This window comes from Orycteropus afer, unplaced genomic scaffold (genome assembly GCF_000298275.1).
Source record: "Orycteropus afer afer isolate SDZICR_OR568_19922 unplaced genomic scaffold, OryAfe1.0 scaffold00723, whole genome shotgun sequence".
Classification (NCBI taxonomy): Eukaryota; Metazoa; Chordata; class Mammalia; order Tubulidentata; family Orycteropodidae; genus Orycteropus; species Orycteropus afer.
The window spans coordinates 458,913-478,482 of record NW_006922310.1 but is presented as its reverse complement, the minus strand read 5'-3'; the positions used below and the strand labels follow the sequence as shown (position 1 = coordinate 478,482).

At 33.7% G+C, this 19,570-nt stretch overlaps 1 protein-coding gene across 1 annotated transcript in view; it reads left to right on the top strand.

The window, feature by feature from the left end:
* The window catches only part of ATRX (ATRX chromatin remodeler), a 474,500-nt gene that overhangs the window by 57,239 nt on the left and 397,691 nt on the right, over positions 1-19,570 (top strand). The window contains exons 10-12 of the mRNA XM_007957255.2: positions 3,113-3,185; positions 15,473-15,606; positions 16,050-16,226. Of these exons, the coding sequence (XP_007955446.1) occupies positions 3,113-3,185; positions 15,473-15,606; positions 16,050-16,226 (384 nt within the window). The remainder of the gene's footprint in view (positions 1-3,112; positions 3,186-15,472; positions 15,607-16,049; positions 16,227-19,570) is intronic.

Sequence of the window (19,570 nt, the reverse complement as noted above, 5' to 3'; positions counted from 1 at the left end):
TATGGTCCCATGCCACAGGTTCAACTACTCGGTCCCTCTGGGTAGCTGGCTGTGACCAAGCAGTGACTATAACCTTGCCCCTTGTCAGCTCTACTATATACCAGGGAATTCTGACTGACAAGCCCAAGGTTGATAAGTAATAAGGTACAGTTCCGATGTTACCATACCACATGGCAGGCCATTAATTCAAGTCCATTGAAAGTCCTAAAGTCTGGAGAGCATGGCAGGCTTCTGAACAACAACTCGTCTACATACAGGGTTCAAACATACCACAAGGTAGAGATCATTCCAAAAGCTGCTGCTTATATAATGGAATCAGACCACATGCGCAAAGCATTCACTCAGCTGCTCCAATAGATTCCACCATGGAGATTCTTACCAGTCTCACCATGGGAAATAAGTACATTCAGCTGCCCAGCCACTCAACCAGTCTAGCCATGTTGACACAGAAAGTTAACCACCACAAATGTGTTACCTATTTTTGAGAGTTTAGTATTAATCTTGTAGATTTCTATGTCTAGATTTGGTATCCTTTCTAATTTTTCATTTACTTTGTCATTTTTTTTCTTGTATTGTCTTCTGAAATTGTTGTACAGTTTTCTCTGTTTTCCTTAATTTTGCCAGTGTTTTCCTTGATCTGTCTCTCAATCCATTTATGGTACCCAAATATAATTCTTTTGGATTCCTTATCAGGGAATTCCAATATTGCTTCTTCCTCAGATACATGTTCTGGGTCTGTATCCTGGTCCCTTGTTTATACTGCTTTATTTTGCTTATTTATGTGGACTGTGATAGTCTTTTATCTCTGAGACATTGTGACATTTTTGGGTTTATATTTAATTGGTGAGTGTATGTTGGAGTGATTTCCCCAGGATTTTTTTTTTTCCGATGTTATCTGTGTAAGCAGGGTACTGTGTTCCTCTGTTGGCTAGTTGGCAACAACTCACCAACTGCCTCCTTTCCTGTTATCAGCCTCCCATATGTCTGTCCTGTCCTTTGCAAGCAGAGTGTATTTTTTTGGTCACTGGCATCTGAAAGAGAATCCTGTCACTTTCCATATCTAAAATGGCCACCACTTCTAAACATTCAAAATGGCTTCGCCTTCCGGACAGCCCAAAGTCCTCAGCTTTGTTTGTCTCCTTCTTTGCTGTGTGCCTTTTCAGTAGTCATTTACCTTTGCAGTAGTCCATGCCATCCTTTGTGAGCTGGGCCAATGTTTCACTTAATTTTCAGGTCCTAACACCAGTTGAAAATATTCACACTGTCTGTTCCATCAGGACAATTGACAATCTGCAGCTCTGTTTGTCTCCTTACTCTCTGTTTTCATTCAGTTTTCTACTAGTTGATGCTTAATTCACTTCTTTATCCTTCGTTTTAAAGCTCAGGTTCCAGGATTATTTTCTGTATGTTTGTCAATTGATTTCTTGTTTCTTTGTTGAAGAGGTACTGTGTAGCTTGTCTGCCCATTTTGTTATCTTTTCTCTGTAGATTTCACTGCAACATTTTATTATGAAAAAATAATTATACAGAAAAACGTCTACCATTAACATTGCTTTATCATCTGTCTGTATATCGTTCTGTTTATCCGTCAAGGTATATGTTTTTGGCTTTTAAGTTTTTCATTTTGAAATAATTATAGATTCATAGGAAGTTGCAAAACATATGTATATGGATTTCCTTTATTCTCTTCATTCTGTTTCCCCCGATGACAACATAGGTATAATACAGTGTTAAAATCATGAAACTGAATTTTTTTCCAGATTTTCCCAGTTTTGTGTGCAGTTGTGTGTGTTTGTGTGTGTAAGTAGTTCTTTGTAGTTGTATCACTTGCATAGTTTTGTGTAACCACCTCCACAATCAAGATACCAAGCTCCTTGTTCTCCTTCTTGATAGTCATCCCTTCCTCACTCCCAATTGTATCCCTTGGCAACTGCTAATCTATTCTTCATCAATATAATTTTATTAGTTTGAGAATGGAATCATATTGTATATAATTTTTTGAGACTGGGTTTTTTTCACTCAGTTTAGTCCCCATGAGATTTACCTGATATTTTTGATGCATTTTAAAGTAAATGGTAACCACCAATATACTTCTCTTTCTAAATACTTTGTAGTATCAGAGTTCGTTATTTAAGTTTATTTTTCTTTTGAGGTAAAATTTCCATAGAATGAAATACACAAATCTTAATCTGTTTAGAGTTTTGATCAAAAGTTCAAAATGTAGCTTTTTATGAGAAAATAAGTTTTACTGGAATGTATCTTTGCATAATTCTTGTTAAAATGGTGTTGGTTCTAACTCATTTTGACCCCATGTGTATCAGAGTAGAATTTTGCTCCATAGGGTTTTCATTGGTTGATTTTTTCGTAAGTAGATTGCTAGACATTTCTCCAGTGGTACCTCTTGGAGGAATTGAACCACCTGCATTTTGGTGAGCAGCTGAGTGTGTATACTGTTTATACCACCCAGGGATTCTGAATATTCTAGTCATGAATACCAAGAAAATCCAACAGTATTTTGAATTACTTGGCACTACCAGAATATTCAGGAGATCTAATGGTGTAGTGCCTAATGTATTTGACTGCTAACCAGAAGGAAGGTTGGGCATTCTATTTCTGTAGTGATTCTGCCTTGGAAACCCAAGGAGGGGTTGCTATGAGTTGGATGTGACTTAACAGCAGTGGATATTTTTTTTAACCAGAATATTCATAACTGCTTTGCTATGTTGCTCTATGATAACAGGAAAAATTTGATGTCTTTCAACTTTAAACCTAAAATAGACCAGTATGAATATTCTTTCAACAAGAAACTTAGCTAATGGGACAGAGATTGATATAGAATTGTTATTGAGGAAGATGGACTTTAAAAGCTCATGCTCTGGGAAGGAATCCTGAAATATGTATGATCCAATTATGTACTATTTCATTGCTGGCACTTCATAAATCCCCCACCCGGCTTTCCATGTTAATTATTTTTCTCATGGTTTTGATTGCATAGTAGAGTTTAGAACCTGCTAGTTTATATGAATGTTTTTGGCTTTCAGTTTTATTTTACATGATTTTTCTTATATGGATAATTTAAAACTAACATTAAGTACATTTTTTTTCCCTTAAGGAGATGAAGCTTTATCTAAATCAGTGCCCCTCACAGTGGATGATGACGACGACGACAATGATCCTGAGAATAGGTATGATTCCATCTGTAAGGACTTTAAAAAGATTATAACACACCCTAGGCGTGGGCGCAAACACCCTCTACGGAACAACAAGCAGGTTGTAAAAACCAGGAGTGCCTGCCTTAGAAAGACTCACTCACAGTCTTCCTGCAAGTTTGAAAAAAGGTCAGAACATGAGCTAAAACTCAGAAACCTTAAGAGAAACTAAATATTCATAAATATTGGCACACCTAGCATAGGGTGTGTTATAAATTCAATACTGTTAATTTTAAATTTCCATGTAAACTATGACAATTTGAGATTATTTTCATTTTGACAGATTATTTTCTTAAAAATGATTCATCTCTCAATAAATTGGTGAAAACAGCATCTCTCTCTCTTCTATATCTGATTATGTTTCTTATTGCCATCCAATATGGTGATCCTTTTTATTAAAATCTGTTAAGTATAGGAAAAAGGGATTGCCCAGATACTTAAGATTAAGAAATCACTTTCAAAATAACTATCAGGTCATGAGATGTCCAGGCTGATTTATATTTCAACCATTTTCAATTAAACATAAGTTGATAATATTATAGCATTAACTTTAATAAGATTTAAACAGTAATTTAAAATTTAAACAGTGTAGCCAGTACAGATTACTTAACTAAGAGAAGGTTGAGAGAAGGCAATACTACAAAGACATACCCATTTCACAGCAGTAAAGAATAAAGAATACAAAGATATCAAAGAATAAATCCTTAATGTTTCTGCATATCTTTTTAACTCCTTTCTACACCACACCTATGATTGTTAACAAGAATAACATACGGTATAGTGTATAGAACTTTAGAATAATAGGAGTAGGAAATGTAGTGCTAACTATTCTAACAACTGTTTGTCTGATCTTGAGTAAGTGATTTACCTACTCTTTATAAGAATTTTTTTTTAATCTCTAAAATGAAAGGACTGGAGGACTTAATCTCTGGTTAATTCCAGTACCAAAAGTCTATGATAGAGTTTATATGATTTTAGTACATTTATTAAGATTAACCATCCATTTTTCCTAATAGTAAACACTAATGTCAGTAAAACATGAAAATATCCGTGTAATTTTTGGTCTTAAATTTGTAAGAAATTAACTTTTGAGTTAGTAAATTTTGTGCGGTCTTTATCTCTGCTTTACATTTTGCTACTGATGAAAAGTTTTTCTTTTTCAAAGATGAGCATTTTGCTAATTAAAGGAGAACATTTTTATAAAGGTGAATGAACAGTTTTATTTTGCAATTTTGAATAGAGCTTAATTATGAACACAAAGCCCCCCAGATGCTTAGTTACTTTTTATTAAAAAATTATTCCATAAATATATGGGATAGCGGTAAGGTCCAGCAAGCAATAAGAAAAGCATACAATTTATTCATCATTGATTTCATCGTATATAATCACAATCAGATTAAGAAAGCATTTAACAGTTTCTTTTTTGAAATGCTTTAATAGCTCTTTATTATTTATGCTACTGTTTTTTTTTTCTATAAAATCTGAGGCCTTTAATATTATTAAAAGGTTAATAATCCTTAAAATATTCTACGTCCTAATTTAACTATGAGTAATGAACCTTAATTTCATATTTAGGTATCAAATGGAAGTGGTGTTAAGGTATAATTTTTTAATTTGTGATAGAGCTGGTCAAAATACAAATATGATTTTCATCATTTAAGTTACCTTATCATATCACTCTGTAACTGGCAAATAATTTACTGGAAAATATCTTCATTTCCATCTTGTATCTATAATTAAAAAATACAACTCTAATGACTATTTTTAGCAAGAAATGAATTTTATCTTGAGCATAACTTTCTTTATGCTTATTCTTTGATACTTTTCTTTGTAGTTTGATGTTCTTTTATATTATATACAATTAATAATTTGTTTAATAACCACTCTACCAAAGAAGTATCTAATACCTATGAGTCATCTAATCATCATGGGGATATAAATACCTTCTTGTACTGTTTTGTATGGATAGTATATTTCAGCAATATTTGAATGTGCCCCAAATAACTTTTAAAAGTTTACAGGTCATGATTAAATCTTGGAATTATTTTTTAAAAGTTTGACATTTTTGAGTGAGATGTGTTATAGTAGACAGTGTATTGTAATTATGTATAAGTTTGTACACAATTGTGTATAATTTTCACATGCTGTCCCCCCTTCTTTTTTTAGCAGTATTGTAATATATTTTGAGTGTTGATGTTTATGAAGAGGTAAATAGTGTATTGATGAAAATACTTAACTATTTTGATGCAATAAATTTCTATAAAACTTTTTTCTTGTTCAAGCATTTAATCTTAATTACAGGCAATCCTTGGATTAAGAATGTCCGATTTAGGGACCACTCCTATTTGCCTTGTCATGTTATGCATATTTTCCCTCACTTTGAAAGGACTGAAACAACCCCTACTCACAACAAATTTTTCATCACAATCATCTTTACTTGCTTTTATATCATTTAAAAGTCTTTAAGCCTTTTGCTATACTAAACCAAACCCACTGCTATCGAGTAGATTTCAAGTCAGCAATCCACATTGTGTTTCCGAGGTGGTAAATTTTTACGTAAGTAGATTGCCCTATCTTCCTTCCATGGATTGGGTGTTCAGTTTGAACTGCCAGCCTTCTGGTTAGCATTCAGATGCCTTAGGCATTGTGTTACTGGAGTGGAGCTTCTGGTCCTGTACTAAAATAAGGGTAAATCAGAACCCTGTGCACTTATTCTGACTTACCTTTAAATTCTTAAAGACACAGTTAGGAACTGCTCTTGTTTATAACGTGGGTACTGCCTGTATAATGGATATTTTCATGAGCATTCCAAGAAGAATTTAGTAGAATAAAGATAATGTAGGCTAGTTTGTAGCCACACCCACTGGTATGGAGTTGGTTCCAACTTACAGCGACCCTATAGGACAGAGTAGAACTGTCTCATTGGGTTTCCAAGGCAGTAAATCTTTATGGCATCAGACTGCCTCATCTTTCTCCCATGGAGCTACTGGTGGGTTCAAACCACCAGCATTTTTGTTAGCAGCCTAATGCCTTAAACACTGCACCCGTAGAATTCCTTAAACTTATGTACTCCCTGCCATCGAGTCAGTCCCAACTCATAGCGATCCCTCCTTGTGTTTCCAAGGTAGTATCTCTATGGAAGTAGATTGCCTAATCTTCCTTCTGAGGAGTGGCTGGTGAGTTTGAACCACCAGCCTTCTAAACATACATACATACACATGTATGTGTGTGTGTGTGTGTACACACATACACATATATATACACACACATATGCACACACATGCATAGATTTGTGTGAAAGTTTTTAAACACATCATTTTTTACTTTTTCTATTTTGAAGCTATGAGAGCTTTTAAAGTAATTTTTAAAATTTAATGTCTTGACTATTTCAATAGGTATGAATAAATAAATTCCTGTTATTTCACCAAACTTTATGTAGCATCATTCATATTTGAAAGTAAATGTATGCTATTGTGAGGTCTAACCTTGAACTTAATTTCTATTTACTTCCGTTGTTTAATGAACAAGGATCAACTATTATAGTTTGATCAACAATCTAATTTGTATCATTTTCCTGGTTGGACTTTTTAGAAAAAAAAACAGTAAGAGATAAAATAACCTTATATTTGAATTTGTGAAATTCAGAATTAAATTTTATAGCTTAGACTTTATATACTCATGGAAAGGTAGAACAAAAATACTGAATAGCTTGTGGGCTTATTTAAATTATACATGTAAGTTTTAAGTCAGTTATTTGAATTTGCCTTTAGGTTAATATTTCATGTGACTTTGTATATCTGTTACTTAGTTTTAAATGGGTTCTTTTGTTGAAAATAAATCTATTCAAATAACTTTTCATCATGGTTGCAATTCTCCAATTAGGTTGATAATGAAAATTATCATTTCTTAATGTTTTCAGCATATTTAGGGATATTTTGACCAAACATTTTCTGATTATGTCATGTATTTTAATACCTGTCCTATTAATTGGCCTTAGTGACCTGATGTAGTGTGTTCAAATTTAGTAGTTTTAGTTTTGAAGATCATTAAACTGAGTTTATCTTTAGAGATTATGTCGTAAATTATCACTGAAGAGTCCATTTTCCCCACAAAAAGAATTATTTTCATAATATTCATTATTTCTATTGTTGCAGGAGGTGAAAAATACTTAAAATTGCTTTTAAGAGCAAAAAACAAGTTGCTGAATTTCTCTAAATAAGGCTTTTTTTTTTTTTTTTCCTTCAACTTCTGGCTTTCTTTGATACGTATACTCTCTTATGCCACACATGTACATGTGTTTATTTTATAGTTGAAGAATGCTTAATTTGGTCTAACTGGGTTCAAACTATCAACCTTTTGGTTAGCAGCTGAGCACTTTCACCTGCACATCATCAATGCTTTCTCATAATACATGTTTTTCTCATATTTTCTCTATGGGTTGGGCTCAATAATTGTTTTCGATAGGTAAGAAATTTGCTTAAAATTTGAGACGCATACAGAATTTTGTTCTTGTTAATAGAAGTTCTACTTAATTATAGTGGGACAGAGCATAGGCTTATAAATTTCTCATTTTTGTTCTATCAGTGGGTAAAGTTCTGCCTTTTAATATAGAAAATATGCAAATGAATACCTCCTACTTTTTTTTTTTTTTTACAAGTTTGTGGGTAGTGTGGTGAAGGCTTACTCCAGCATATTGTAGGAATAGAATAATGATTCCTGGATTATTTATGCTAATGAAGATATTTAATGATTGTTTATATGCTTACAGCAAAGATCAATATCATGAGAACATCTCAAGTCCCTTAAACATAAGACTTTCCTTTGGCTTTCAATTTAAATATATTTCTAAATGTCCATCTTTTACACATGTTTATGTCTGTTCTTTAAATAAATTTGCTAAATCTGGGATAATTTTTCTTCTTTGACTTTTGTTGGATTTTTTTCCTCCCATTAAAAGAAATTTTCATGATGGTCCTATTTGGCAAAATTACTTTGGTTCTCTTTGGCTGTACTGGGAAAAAACAAATGTAGCATTTTAAATTAAATATTTTACTTTCTGTTTGAGTAAAAGTTTTAAATGTCTAGCAATTTTTAAACTAAGTTTTTTTCAATGTACTTTGTTCAGTTCAGGTAAGTATTATATGTCATTTGTATAATTCACATGTATAACAAGTAGTTAGGATCTATTTGTAGATGTTTAAACATGTTGCAGTTACTGTCATCCCTATTATTATTATTATTTGTGCAAGAATTCCCAGCAAGGACAGAAATGTGGTTAGTAGTAGTATCCTTTCTCCCTCACTGATTAAGATTTAAGCATTATTATTTCCAGACTTCCTTTCCTGGTCTCTGTTCCTTGGTGGTATTGGGATTTCCAGAAAATGATAAATAGGTCTTTCGCAAAATAAAAAGGAAACAAACAAACAGTATAGATTTAGTGCTAGCAAAAATGAGTAATTTTTTGACTTAATATCTGTTAGAAAATATTTTTAACTTTGAAATTTCAAAATAAAATAGAGATTTGAGTGAATACTATTTTCACTTTAGAATATAAAAATTGTTTAACAGGCTTTTACATGATCTAATGGATTAAAATTGTATCAATGTTTAAATTTTTTTTTGTTAAAATACTCTAAATCTAACATGGGATTTTGTGTAATATTAGGGAATACACATTTTGTAATTTGGGCTTATTTAAATATGACTAACATAATAAATTGTCAATAACTAGGTTTTAAAGTTCATATAGGTTTTGTGTTTTTGCTCTTAAGATTGGTTAAAAATCCACTTGACAATAATTTTCTTGGTATCCTCACCTAAAAGAAACAGTGCTGCTTTTCATTAACTACAAACACTGTGGAACACACGACTAAAAATAGTTTCAAACCAATGTTTAGCTTTTTGATTATTTAGTGATCTCATAAATAATTCTTGAATTTCACCACTTTTTGGTACAAATCATTATATTTTGGTCTCATTTCTAAAAGTTTACTATCAAAATAATAATTTTAATCCTAAGAGTTGAAAATACAGTTTGAAAATTAAGAATTTTGTAATTATTCTATGATTTTTTTATTGTTATCCTTTTAAGTACATGCATACATGACTGTTACTAAAACAAAATCTCACATCACTTTTATAGTAGTAATAAACACTTGGAATAATGAAATGTAGGTTTTCCATTGTGAGAGTAAATAGAAATTCAGTGACCTTTAAACTGACAGTTTAATTTTGGTGCACTAGAGATTTGGATATAGCTTCTAATCCAAACTGCTTTTTGGTAAGTGAGAAACACATTGATTTGTAATGTATAGCAACTATTACAGGTTTTAAACTTAACTCATTTAACAGTAGGTGCTTGTTAGTTTTGTAAGTTTTAACCCGGGGCATAGTGGACGCTTAATACTATTTGTTGACCTGAAGTGATAGTAAATAAATATCCTAGTCTGTGTAATAAGTAATAGAAGTTTTATCCTTAGCAGTAAAGTGACCAGATGTAGCTCTAATAAAAAAGAACAATTTTACCCTTTCTACAGGCTATGGAATAATATAGTAGACCATAAATTTGATAGTTCTTTTTGTTTGTATATGATTCCATATGATTTACCATGCTCTAGTAGAAGGAGCTCTGGTGGCATAGTACCTAACCACCTAAGCATTTGACTGCTAACCAAAAGATTCGTGGGTCAAGCCCACCAGCCACTCTGCAGAAGCAAGATTGGCCAATCTACTTCCATAAAGATATACTGCCTCAGAAACCCAAAGGGGGGTCACTATGAGCTGGAATTGATTCAATGGCAGTGAGTTCGTTTTTTTTTTTTTTAAAGTAGAAGTCTGTACCACCCGATTCACACAGAAAATATTTAACATTTCTTGACTATAGTCCTTGGAATTGTTTCACATGTCAACTTTTAAAATGCAGTATGATGTTTTAGTACTACACATATCGAGACAGTTGTTTTGTATCTCTAAAGAGAATGCATTTAAACATAATCTTACTCAAGATTTTGTTTTAATTAAGCATTCATTTGCACTATTATATATACACACACACACACACACACACACACACATATAAACAATACTTTTAAAAATTGTCACCTGTGTGTATGGATGCACAGTATTTGGTCCTCTAAAAATGTAAGGTTTATTTTGTATTTTGCTTCAAATCTGTTTTCAGAACCACTTAAAAGGTCAGTAGATTGTAGGATCTACCTGAGATGACTTGTCAGTAAATTTTAGAGATAGATCATACTGAACTAAAGATGTTTAGAAATCTTTTTATTAATCTTTAAAATCAAAGCTTGAATTCTTTTATTTTTGAATATATTTTGAAATAAGTAAAATAGACATATCTTTCTTTAAAAATATAACTTTAATGTTTGCCCAGCTACTCGTTAGCACAGAAGCAGTCAACGAGCAGGAGTGCCAGTATAATAAAATTAGTAGTGGATTGAGATTCAGGATCTTAGGTTTTACTCTTGGCTTTGCCACTAACTTTGTTTCTTTGGCCAAGTCACTTTCCCTCTCTGAGCTTGTTTCCTCTTCTATAAAATGACAGGGTTGGAATCTCAGGTCTCTTCTTTTAGCTCTAACATTTTGTGTTGCTTTTGTTATGGCTATTTCTAAAGCAAGAGATCTTTCTCTTCATTGCTCCTTTGTTAGAAACTCACCATTTTGTCTTATTGATTTACCCACTGGCAAGAGGCAGTTTACTTTCCTTTCCTGTTTTAGTACTTAAACAAGAGGCATTACTCATTTCCTTTCTGGATAGGCTTCCTTGGCTTTTAATTTTTTTTTTCTTGATTGCTTGTTGGTCTTTGCATTGTTGAGCTCATTCCTTACTATTTTTTTTCTTTTAGTTATAAAGTTATAATAAGGTATATTATTATACCTTCTTTTAGATGAACTTATAATAAGGTATATTATGTTGGTGGTGTTTGTTATATGATTTAGAAGACTTAGCTTGTATGGGTTTTGGGATCCTATTATTTTATTCTCTCATGTACCAGTTCCAGTTGTTTGTTTGTGGGTTTATACCCTCCCTCCCATATTGTTTTGCTTTCTCCCCTTCTCCCTTCCCTCCCTTTCAGGAAAATGGAGGCGTGGCCCCATTACTTCCAGCTCTGCCCAGGTTTTCTGCCCTGAGTGTCACAATCTGTGCCTTTAATGCTTCTGATAGAATCATGACTCCTTTGGATGCTACACCTGCCCCAAGATGTAACATTCAGCATTGAGATTACAGGGACAGTGCCTTGTTACCTGGATGATTTTCCCAGAAACGTCCTGGAAAGCCTCAAGAAAGGAAACTTCAGAGCAAACAGAATCAACTAGGGATCATGACTATACATCCATCACATGCATACCATCATGGGTCCAGCCGAGGCCTCCAAAAATGATGATTTGCCAGCCTCAGCTGGTTCTCAAGTGGTGATGTCCTTGAAGTCTCTGTGGCCCGTGACTCCAGAGTAAAGGTAGTGGAGTTTCCCTTAAAGCATCTCACAGCAGGCTTTATAGATGGGACACATCTTACCTCAAAATTTTTGCTGACTATTCTGGTTGAGGGAGCTCTGGTAGCTTAGTGCCTAAGGCACTTGACTGCTAACCAGAAGGCTGGCGGTTCAAACCCACCAGCCACTCCTCGGAAGGAAGATGGGGCAATGTACTTCCGTAGTGATACTGCCTCGGAAACCCAAGGAGGGGTCGCTATGAGTTGGGTCCGACTCGACGACAAATAACAACAGCAACATTCTGGTTGAAGGTCAGCCTGGCCCTTAGGTCCTTCAAGTTAAATTATAACTTTGAGATGTTGATTATATTATGGGGTAGATTTACCAAGCATTGGGTCTTTGACATATTGGACTTGCACCATCAGTCATAATTTGTGCAAAATGATTGAATTTTGTTTACTTTTTTTAGGACTTTTACATTTTTACAAATTGTTTTACTTTGGTCTTAAGCTGTTATAGGGAAAATCTAAAACATCTTATCTAGATAAAGCTTAGGGGGTCTCTCTTTCTCTGTATGTAACTTATGATGTACAAAAAAAGGACCCTTCTCTGAAGTTTGTAATTTTTCTACTTCTAAAATGACTCTGATTGTTTCAAATATTATGATCTACTGAAATTTGTTGATAAGGTGTACTTTTTTATTACGTGATCTGATTTTGTTTTCTGTGACTTATTATATTATCTATTAGTTGATATAAAATTACATCTTATTTCATTATCTGTTTTAGTTTCTTACTGATAGTATATCACTTGGATATGAAGTAGGTAGGTTTACATATTTAGACTTTCTGCTTGGTCGGCTTATTTCTAGGATTCCAGATTTGAAAGAATTAACATTACATGGTTTCTTAAAATTAACCAAATCTTTGTAGTTAATAAGTAATTATAAGATTTTTTTTTAATTTGAAAGTAGAGATTGAGATCAGGTTATTGAAGTAAACTTGACAGTAACTAGACTGGGAATTATGTTTTTATTGATTATCTGTTGTTTCACTCAGATGGTGATAGAACATTTTGTAACTTCAAGTAAATTATATTTTTCTATTTCTAATCTAGTATCCATTGCTTCACATATTTTCAACATACATTCATTCCAAAACAGTGTTTTCCCCCAGATGTATTCAAGAAAACTTTTCCTGGTCCATGGAAAATGATAATGTAGTGTGTATTAAAAATAATTTTTCCAGAAAAATACTTTTATTTACTTTAAAGGATTATCCTTTTTTTTTCTGCAATTGTTCCCTCATTTTGGTAGAGAGGTTTTGAAAACATTTTTTATTTTATAAAAGAATGAGGGTATGGTAATTGGATTTAATTCTTTTTCCTTGGCACAGTGAAAAGTTGGCAACTCTACATTAGTCACCACACCTCTTTTTAAATTACTATGTGCAATGCAAGTTGGCAAGCTACTGATCTAAAAGTCAAGAGCAAAGCTCAACTCCAGTGAGACTTACATTGGCGTGATCTAATCTCCACTTCCTAGAAATACAAACCAGAGCAGCAACCTTTAAAGAAAAAACAAATTCATCCGATGATCTGAGGGCTTCCTTTAGCAATTGATGACTCTGTTTTTAAATATTTCTAATCTATCTGTTTTAGGGAGAAAGCTCAAAAAGGCAGATATGTAATAAATGTTTTTGAAAGTGATCACCTTCTGCTTCAGTCTTTTTACTTGCCTTTGTTATACATGTTTGAATATAAGTAGCAATGAGGTGGTATTTTTGATCAATCTACTTGTCAAAAATTGAAGATGAATACAGTCTCCCTTGTGGTGTAACAGTTAAGTGCTCAGCTGCTACCAAAAGTGTTGGTGGTTCCAACCCACCAAGTGGCTCCATGAGAGGAAGATGTGGTGAGCTGTTGCCATAAAGATTTTAGCCTTGAAAACCCTATGAGGCAGTTCTCCTCTGTCACAAGGGGTCACTATGAGTTAAAATCAATAACAACTACTAATGAATTAATTCTTGATTGAAATGTGAGTGTATGATAACAAATATAAATAGGGGTATCCAATCCAGAAATAACAAAGTTTTCCATAATTCCAGCTTCATGTTTTTGACTGAACTACAGAATCAATTTAAATTTACTGCAGATATTTATCCCATAGCAGTTATTTAATGGCAAACCATCAGCCACATGTCACCTTCCTTTTTCAACCTTTTTATAAGGTGTTGTTTTTCTTACTGTGATTTCTGAACTTACATAAAGAAAACATGCAGACTTATCAGAACACCTTGTCTTGAGCAAAAGCCACATGAATGCTTTTATCTTGTATTTTCAAATCTCTACCTTTAGTGCAAACTTGGAAATATTCTAAGTATATACAGTCGATTCTCATCATTGGTAGTTCTTCTGGTCTATTAAGTCGCCATGAGCACTGAATTATCAAATCTGAACCATTGCTTCTGGGAGAAATACTGAGTTAGATTCCTGTGAGCCTCTGTTCAGATTTTCATAAACTGATCAATACATAATCTTATTTTTATTTAAAGGTACCTTATTTAATATATATTGTTGATTCATTGACATTTAACTCATGGCCAGCAGCACTATTACTATTGCCTGAATGAGTTTATCTAACGTATGTATTTTCTCCATAAGGTACCTCACTGCCTATTTGTGTTTAGGAGCACTGGACAGCACTTTAGTACTATGATTGAAGGTCATTTTAAGCAGTGAAATCATGAATAAAAAGCATAAAAATGTAAAAAATTTGACAGTAAATAGACCACGAAACGACATTTGTTTATGGCATGGGACTACTCCTAGGAATGTGTGTATTGGGGAACTCAGAAATTTTTGCCTCTCTGTCAGTGACCATGAAAGTGCTGCAAGTGTTGATTTTTAGTGTTAGAATTAAGTTTTAGAAAGTGGGCGAATTTGCAAGTATGGGGTCTATGAATAATGGGAATCGACTGTACTTTATTTTAATGTATGATGGTATTATTAAAAGAACTATGCTCTCATGCTTTTATCAATTGCTTTCTCCACTAGCAAATTGGCCTTTGAGTAGCATCTTGAGAAATTTTGTTGTGAGTGAGGCTACTGTACTATCTATATTTAGGAAAGTGAAAACTCAATTATGGTAATTTGATTTTTTTTAGTTTTATGTGTAATAATAGCATTCCTGTCCCTTCACTGTTTTAACATTATTATTATTATTAATTATAATAATATAATGATTTCTGGTTCTTTCAGTACTTACTATTTACATATACTTTTACCTGGTTTACTGAATATATTAAATAAATTGAAATTTATAGATCAAAAACTTCTTCTACAGTTTCAGGCATTGGTTCATAGTATAGTAGTTTATTACACATTGATTTTCTAAAAGTATGTTTTGCTGTTAAATAAATTCTCTCATGTGAAATTTTATCTTAGAGTGGCATTTGTCTAAATAAGTTTGATTTACTGTTATGGGCCTGTCTGATGTTGTAGTTATTGGATTAAGGCAGCCCAGCAAGTCTAGAATTGGAAGATTATCCATCATCAAATTGCAGTTGGCCAAAATCATCCATAGACTTTATTCCAGGGATTTTTCAGTATACTGTAGAATTGTGTATAATTGGAAGAGAAGCAAAAGTGTTTATTGGTAGCTGAGGTTGAAACATAGTTTTAGTAGTCTTATTGACAATATAAAATATTGGCACATTTATTTCTACTTTGATATAGAGAATTCTTTGTTTTTGTTTTAATTTAGTATACTTCACCACCAAATATATAGTTTTTTATTGTCTTTTTACTCTCAAGAATTGCCAAGAAGATGCTTTTAGAAGAAATCAAAGCCAATCTTTCTTCTGATGAGGACGGATCTTCAGATGATGAACCAGAAGAAGGGAAGAAAAGAACAGGAAGACAAAATGAAGAAAATCCAGGAGATGAGGGTGAGCTCTGAAAGCAGATGTCATGATTTAATTCCTTGCCCACTTGAAGAATATCTGACCAAGAAATCTCCTAATACATGCATTTAAAATTCATTAAAATGTTAAAAATGTTACTATTATTACTTCCAAGTATTTTAATTGTAGAAGGTTCTCTAATTTATCAGTTACTGTTAATAAACAGATTACTTTTTAAGGGAAGTATTTTATACTTTTTAAAAGATTCTACAAATTTGTATTGGCGTTTAATTAATGTTTTGTAACAGTAATATAAGTACATAAGTCTGATGTACGAGATTACCTGGTATCACCAGTGATACCAAAGTACATGCATAGCTCTAATCTTTTCCAGAAATCATCATAATTGTCAACAACAACAAAAAATGTTTGGCGCATTTTAAAGGAAAAAACGACTTAAGAATGTTCTACTTGTTTTCTCTGTTTAGAAGCAAAAAATCAAGTCAATTCTGAATCAGATTCAGATTCTGAAGAATCTAAGAAGCCAAGATACAGACATAGACTTTTGAGGCATAAACTGACTGTGAGTGATGGGGAATCTGGAGAAGAAAAAAAGATAAAGGCTAAAGATCATAAAGAGGCCAAAAGCAGAAATAGGAGGAAGGGTAAGACATTTTAATTCTGAATGTAAGGGATGTACTGGTTTTATAAACTAATTATAGGAGTGAAATTTTAGTATATACACTCAAACAATTGACTATATAATGTGAATATCAGTACACTGACAACACTGTCATTAGGCAGGTTTATGAGAGTGAAATAAAGACAATGGAATGGGAAGATACCCAGAAACTTGATGCAAAGAATATTTTAACTTTTAATAATTCATAGACTTTTGTATTATAAAAAATAAATAAAATGACACTAAACTTGAAGGCTATGTAGAATGTAGAAGATTGCATACAGTTGGCACAAGAAATAGTTGTTTTATAGGGAAATTAAGATGCATTTGATTTGGATAGATTTGTAGAAGCTTATGTGCAAAACTGCATGTACATGGACTAAATTTTCATTACATTAAAAATCTGATTACTTTTGCATTGAGTGACTAAATGTTTCCAGCATCATAGTAAGTATTGAGGATGCAGAAATTAATAAGATCATTATCTAATATGAATGTTTTCAAATAGCTACACATGAAAAATCATTTGAATTTTAAAATACACTTTTGACTGGGCTCCATCCCAAGCCTATTTCATCATAAACTGTACTAGTAAGATCTAGTGAATATGTTTTAAAAGCTTTTCAGTGATTCTGATAGGTAACGAGGTTTGGAAGTTACTGTTAAGTAAGAATTACTGACATTGTTATAAAATATTACAGCATTACGAAGGACATTTTGTATAATAGTGGTGTTGTATAATAGAGTCCAAAGGAGGATTTGCTTTGCTTCTTGGGGGAGATGTGGGGGTTATCCTCAGAGAAAACTTTAGAAAAAGTCTTGAAGGAAAAGCATTTCACTTAGCAGACTAAGTAGGACATGGAGAACAGATAGATGTATTGAACATTTATAGTATAGGCTGAGAAGTTTCTTTAAAAAACCTGTGCACAGTGTTTGGCACATAGCAGAAGGGTTACAGTCATTGTGGTGTAACTGAAACTGTAGAAGGGAGTAGAGAAACAGTGGCATGTAAGGCTGGGTCTATAAATCAGAGAGCAGATAACTGAGCACCTTATAAGCCTGTGTTTTTCAAGCTGGAGAGTTTGGCAGTGGGTCCAAAGGTGCATGAAATTGTGGGGTAAACATGAACATCTCTTGGTATGTCCATTTTACTAGATATTTTGGGGAGGGCATTTTTATATTAAGTAATCACATGTTTATTGAACAATTAAGTGGAAAATTTCCCTTAGAATTTTGGCTAACTTAGTACAGTGTGTCCTGTGGGCTGGAGAACTATTGAAAGTGACTTTTATTTATTTATATTTTAGTATAACTGCTTCAAAATTGTGGTAGACTGGGTTCTCTAGAGAAACAAAAACCAGCAAATCTTATATATATACATATATATATAGAGAGAGAGAGAGAGAGAGAGAGAGAGAGAGAGAGAGAGAGAGGGAAATTTATCTTAGGAAAATGGCTCACAAACGTATAGAAGCCGGCAAGTCCAAAGTCCCTGGAGGAAACGTCGGGCTGGAGGCAGCCTTAGCTTCCACAACCACAGTGGGCCGAGAAATTCAAGGCCGGCAGGCAGTACACTGGTTATTGACTCCAACGAAAGACGAATCCAAGATCTCCAGGCTGAGCGGTGGACTGCTCACTCACGGAAGGTTGTAGGCAGCACACCAGAGTCCCAATCCCCAAAAGAATGTCTCTCTTCCCAGGATGTCCCTGGATATCCTGGAAGCAGGCCACACCCCTAGGGAAACTCCTCTTCGACAGATTGGCCACTCAGAACACAGTCATGAGATCCCATCATGGGAACAACCACACAGAACTGGGGTCCAGCCAAGTTGACACACAGCTCCAAGCATCACAAAGATCTAATTCACATACATTGGTTTTAGTATAAATTTCTAGAGGTGTCACACCACTTAATTTTTTTTTACTGTAGTATACATGCAGGGAATTGTACACATCATAAGTGCACAGCTTGATGAAGGAATATGACATCCAGACCCTGATTAAAACCTATTGAAAGGTTTTAATCAAGGTTGTGGGAGCTCTGGTAACATTGTGGCTAAGGCACTTGACTGCTAACCAGAACGCTGGTGGTTCAAACCCACCAGCCACTCCTTGGAAGGATGAAGGGGCAATCTACTTCCGTAGTGATACTGCCTCGGAAACCCATGGAGGGGTTGCTATGAGTCAGGTCTGACTCCACGGCACATAAGGACAACAACAACAATCAAGGTTTTAATATGATCAGGTTACTTGCTTGTTGTTGAGTATGACTGAAGGCATTGAATCTATTTAGAAGGTTATTGCTATAATTGACATCAAAATGGGAGGTTGGAGAAGAAGAGGGTTGTCCTGAATCATATAGGAGATTAAATTAACTGGATATGAACGAAAAGTCTGACTTTTTCTGATGTCCTTTTTCTCATGACTGTCAGGTTTTTAATTTGTTTTGGCATATGTATAGGACCACAAAAGTAGTTGAGGTTGTACAGGGGTGGTATGTTGAGCAAATGGAGGGATACGGAAAAAGCCTTGGTATTTCAAATATTTGTAGAGTTTTGTAAATTAATTTTTCGCTTCTTTATTAAGGGCCCTGATTGGTGCAGTCTGCAGTTGGCTGGTAACCAAACGGTTAGCAATTCAAAACCATCCAACAGTACTGTGGAAAGTCCAGGCCTGGCAATCAGTTTCTGTAAAAATTATAGCCATCCATATCCATAACCAACAAAGTCTCTCAAAATGAGCACATAAACAAATAAAGGCCTCAAAAAGTTTTTTGGTGTTAAAATATATAATAAATTTTCCATTATAACCAGTTTTAAGTATACAGTTCAGTGACATTGATTGCATCCACCGTATTGTATGACCATCAAGACTTTTCATCTTCAAAAATTTTTCATCACCCTTAACAGCAACTCATTACCCCGTAATCAACTCCCTATTTCCTCCACCCCGTAGTCCCTTGTAACTATTATAAACTTTGGTCTCTATGCATTTGCCTAATCTAGATATTTCATATAAATTGGATCATATAATAATAGCCCTCTTGTTTCTAGCTCACTTGCACGTTGCATAATGTTTTATAGCTTCCAGCATGTTACAGCATGTGTCACAATTTTATTTCTCTTTAGGGCTGCATAATATTCCAGTGTATGGATATACCACTTTTTGTTTATACATTCCTCTGTTGGTGGATACTTGGGTTGTTTATACCTTTTGGAGAATGTGAATAATGCTGCATTGAACATTGGTGTACATGTATCTCTTTGGGTCCTTGCTTTGAAGTTTTTATGGAGTCCTTTTCACTAGGTCATGTAGTAATTCATGTTT